General features: G+C 52.1%; 1 protein-coding gene across 1 annotated transcript; it reads right to left on the reverse strand.

Annotated features, from left to right (window-relative positions):
* Positions 1-1,678: 1,678 nt before the first annotated feature.
* Positions 1,679-4,283, reverse strand: Zfp764l1 (zinc finger protein 764 like 1). Its single transcript, NM_001416394.1, has 3 exons — positions 3,912-4,283; positions 3,676-3,789; positions 1,679-3,171 (listed from the first exon to the last, which is right to left on the reverse strand). The coding sequence occupies exons 1-3, from the start codon at positions 4,093-4,095 to the stop codon at positions 2,087-2,089; spliced, it is 1,383 nt and encodes a 460-aa protein (NP_001403323.1). The 5' UTR covers positions 4,096-4,283; the 3' UTR covers positions 1,679-2,086.
* Between the last annotated feature and the right edge of the window lie 398 nt (positions 4,284-4,681).

A 4,681-nucleotide genomic window follows, 5' to 3' on the forward strand; every position in this document is an offset into this window, starting at 1 on the left:
ATAATAATAATAATAACAATAATAAACTATAATAGTGTGCATGTGGAGGCCAGAAAACCTGTCATGTTGCTCTTAGGAGCCTGACCCCCTTCTCATTTGCTCTAGAGCTCAACAATTAGACTGGCCACACTTGGCAGTGAGCTCCAGGGTTATCTTACCTCTGCCACCCAGTTTCTTACTGTGGGTGCTGGGATTGAATTGGGTTTCTCAGCTTTAAAAAGTACTTTACTGACAGCTGTCTTCCCAAGCACCTCCTTCCTTTTCTGTTTTTTTTTCTTTTACTATTATGTTTTAATTATACTAAGTATATGCACATGGCGCTCACATGGCCCTAACCAGGAGCAGGACTGACAGACTGTGAGACATCTGACATATTCCTGGGAATTGAACTCAGGATCTCTGGGTGAGCAGTCCATACTCAGCCCACTGAGCCATCTTTCCAGGCCCTGGCTGTTGGTTGTGTGTGTTTGGGGACACTAGCACAAATGGCACTGGACTTGGGATCCTCCTGCCAGACTCCCCAGGACCTGATTCACTGCCAGGCATCTTGGCAGGAACTCATCAGAGGTGTGAGGACAGCAGAAGTGAAGTGAACATCCACCGTAGTCTCGCTCACCTGGAGGCTACAGGCAAAGGATCTTCTGAGTTCGGGGCAACAGATACCAACATGTCTTAAAAAGAGTGTGTTGTGGAGATGGGTCAGGGGTTAAGAGCCCTTGCTGTTCTTCCAAAGAACCAGAGTTTGGTTCCCACATCAGACCCCTCTCCATTGCCTGTAGCTGCAGCTACCCTCTCCTGGCCTCCGCAGACATCTGTGTGCACATGTGCACACACACAGACTTCTTAAAAAGGCGGCAGTTGACTGTGATCCTGCAGCTTCACAGTGACCTTGGGTAGCCTCCTCTCATCTGTCTTCGAGCATGAGGGAGGCTAAGATTTCCTACAGTTCTAAAAGTACAGGAGTGGCTGCAAAGGCCCAGCCCAGAGTGTTCCCAGACTGGACAAGCTGCCAGGGCCTTTCCCTCCTAATTCAGGAGCTGCTGGCTAGCAGGCTTCTCCCTGGTGGATACAGTGATGGGTGGTGATGCCAGACAAGGCAGAGCCAACATAGCAATTCATGTAGGGTCAGATATGTGCCAAGGGCCTATGACTAGGCTGCCTCCTTACCCCGCTTCCTTTTTTCACAGGTACAGCGGAGAGGCAAACAAGGTGATAGGCAAGAAAGAACTTTTAAAAAATACAAAACAAGCTACAAGAGCATTACTAGAGTTTGTGGAATTGTTTCCTTTGTTTTTTCTATTTCCCTCCTCTGCCATCTAATTACCCACATGCCCTCCTTGATTCAGAAAACCTGAAAGGCATCAGAGGACAACCTTCAAGAAATTCCCTCCTCCCACCGCTGAAATCAGGTCACTGGACTTGTAGTCCTTACCAACTGAGGCCTCCCCCTCTCCTGTGTATGCATGTGTGTAACTTGAGAACAGCCTGGAGATTCTGAACCTCCTTGTGCCTTCCATTACCAAGTGGCCCGTTGGCATGTGCCAGCACACCCAGTATATGCAGTACCGAGAATGGAAGCAGAATGAATATGTCTTGTTTGCTTGGCTGATTATTTTGGATTTTTTTTTTCTTCAAGTGAAACTAGATATCTGGGAGAGAGGGGAGTGAGGTTCTTTGATTTTCAATTCTCAATTAATTTCCCTCTTTATTATCTTTAGATGCAGTCTCAGGTGTCTCTACCTCCCCAATGAGGGGATCATAGGCAGGCACCACCACACCAGGCTCATGACCAGTAACCCTGAAAACGCAGCTGGCTCAATTCACAGAGCCATCGACGTTAGCCTCTGCATTAAAGAGGCAATGGCTTCAATAAGGCTCTTTTCAAACTCAAGCCTCTCAATACTTCTGAGACGGGAAACTGCCCTTGCTTCTCATATAGAGTTCTAGTGGGGTTTCCCACCCCAGTCCAATAGACTCAGGATCCAGGTGTGGGCAGATGCATCTGGTAACCACCTAGAAGACTGTACCCTGTTCCCAGGACCAACACTTGCTAGAACGCCTGTGATTTCCGTCGGCACGTTTAGGACTATGCCCCACACTCCTGGAAGATCTCTGGGTAAAGCTGGAAGCCCACAGGTGGATCCGGGTCCTCTTGGCCAGTGCCCAGGGCTACAGATAACTGACTGGCTTTTTTGTCCCTGTGACCTTTAGCTCCTGGCCGATGGACCCACTGGTGGCTTGTCATAGCTGACTTTGTTCGAAAGCCTCTGCCACACTGAGGGCAGGGGTAGGGACGCTCGCCAGTGTGGGTCCGCCTGTGGGCTGCAATTTCAGAGCCCTGGCGAAAGCAGCGTCCGCAGTCAGGGCAGGAATAAGGCTTTTCGCCTGTGTGGATCCGCATGTGGCGCCGAAGATATTTAGAATCAGCAAAGGCTCTGCCACAGACTGTGCAACTAAACGGGGTCATGCCGCTGTGCACCACCCGCTGGTGCTCATGGAGCCCAGAGCTCCGGCTGAAGCGGCGTCCACAATCAGCGCAACAGTAAGGCTTCTCCCCAGTGTGGACTCGGAGATGGCTGGTGAGTGCAGAGCGCTGTGTGAAAGTCCGCTCACAGTAAGGGCAGCGATGAGGCCTCTCCTTTCGGTGTATGGCCCGGTGCGTGCTCAGAGAAGATGCCCGACCAAAGCACTTGTTGCAGTCAGGGCAACAGAATGGCCTTTCACCCGTGTGAGTGTACAGATGCGCCACCAATGTGGACCGCTGGGAAAAACACTTCTCACAGTTAGGACAGCGATGAGGCCGTTCCCCTCGGTGAATGGCTCGGTGCATGCTCAGGGAAGAAGCCCGGCCAAAGCATTTGTTACACTCTGGGCACTGAAACGGCTTTTCACCTGTGTGAGTGTACAGGTGCTCCACCAATGTGGGCCTCTGGGCAAAACTCTTGCCACACACATGGCACCCATGACGCTTGTTTGCCCTCAGGACCCTGGCTCGAACACTACCAGAGGTGGGTGGCCCCTGTTGAGGGTCCTTGGACAGCAGATCCAAGTTGGTAGAAGGGGCAGCAAATGTGAGGTGTGGCTCCTTCGGCCCAGCTTCTGTAGAAAATGTCCTCTGAATTGCTTCAGTCTCTTCCCTTGGTTTCCTCCTTTTCTCCTCTTGTCTGCAATCTGCTGGGAGACCATGAAAAAGCTCAGACTCCGACTTATACTGCTCCTTTATTCCCACAGCCCCACATGGGGACAGATAGGGCACAGGAGGGGAGAGGCCACAGCATCTGAGCACGTATGGTGCATGGATGTCAGATGCAGCATAAAGAAAGGCTTCTGTGTGGTCCCCATTTCCACGTGCAGTGGGCTAAGCACTTGTCAAAGGTGGACAGCAAGACCTGAAGGAGCCTCCGGAAGAGAGCCACAGTGGTGGCAGAGGAGGAGTGGGAATGCGGGGCTACAACCCATACAGCCTATTGACCCAGTAGATATGAGGTGAGAGCACTGGGCAGGAACAATCACAGCCCTTTTCTAGATGAATCCAAGGGCCAGCTATCATGGGTTTGGCCGAGAAACAGGAAAATAGGGCAGAAACTACGGGGCAGTAAGTGCAGTCCCTAGAAGACACCACACACAGGCTGGCAACACAGAAGTTCCCCCAAGCTGGAGTATCCAGTCCTTCACCTGAGTGGACTTCAGTCTTGCACATGGCCAATTCTGGATCCTGGGCACGGGGTCCCCACAGTTCGGTCTCTTCCTCCACCCAGCAGATGAGCGCTGGTTTGGCGCCTCGGACTCCTGGAGGGAAAGATAGCAAACCCCATTAGTCAGTGAGGACGACCCACTTGGTCCGGACCGCCAGCTCTCCGCTCCACCGTGTCCCGCGAAGTGCTAGCCTAGGCGTCCAGGAAGATTCTCACCGAGAGAGCCCAGAAGACTGTAGGTCTCGCGCATCACCTCCCGGTACAGGGCTCTCTGTGCCGGTCGCAGACATCCCCATTCCTCCGGTGAGAAATACACGGCCACGTCCGCGAAGCTCACAGCCCCGAGCTTACAGAACGCAGGCTGTGCGGAGGCCCTTCCCGGAGCAATCTGCTGAGCCATGTGGAGTCCCCGCGCGGGTCCCGTGTCAGCCCAACGCCCTAAGGGTCGCCTGCCTAGCCGGACATGTCCGCGGTCGGTACAACGACTGAGAAGGGACAGGACCAGTTTCCTGAGCACCCCTATGAAGGTAAAAATTGAAAACTGATAGGAACACAAGCATGATCCCACGACGCCTGCGTAAAAAAAAAAAAAATGTCGACAGGGGGCGGGGCGTCACAGGATATATGCTCCCTAGCGGTCCTGCCCAGGGTTGCATCACTGGACTTCCCGGATTAATGTCTTCTAGCCCTCATCCAAAATGGCCACAGAGCCTACAAGTGCCAGTCTGAGAACAAGTCCCAGGCTGACAGGCCTATGTAAGACTCCCTGCCTGTGAGATCCACATGCACAAGGTCAGCTATGTGGAAGTGGCCTCTGAATAGATGTTTAGTATTTTGTTTGTGGTCAGTGTATCATGGAGCTGGAAGCAAGCCTGTGGAGGGAAGACCATTAATAAGCTAGAAAATGAAGCAGGCCTCCAGTTAGGGTGTTTCCACCATCTTGGTCTACAAATCTCAAACAAATATTGACTGCTCCTGATATAGAT

Source organism: Rattus norvegicus, chromosome 1 (assembly GCF_036323735.1).
Source record: "Rattus norvegicus strain BN/NHsdMcwi chromosome 1, GRCr8, whole genome shotgun sequence".
Lineage (NCBI taxonomy): Eukaryota > Metazoa > Chordata > Mammalia > Rodentia > Muridae > Rattus > Rattus norvegicus.

Excerpts from the sequence above, each read along its gene's own strand:
- Zfp764l1 (NM_001416394.1), bottom strand. The coding sequence starts at position 4,095 with ATGGCTCAGCAGATTGCTCCGGGAAGGGCCTCCGCACAGCCTGCGTTC. Across the intron at positions 3,790-3,911 it reads CAGTCTTCTGGGCTCTCTCG|GAGTCCGAGGCGCCAAACCA; the intron begins GTGAGAATCTTC and ends CTTTCCCTCCAG. Across the intron at positions 3,172-3,675 it reads CAAGACTGAAGTCCACTCAG|ATTGCAGACAAGAGGAGAAA; the intron begins GTGAAGGACTGG and ends GTCTCCCAGCAG.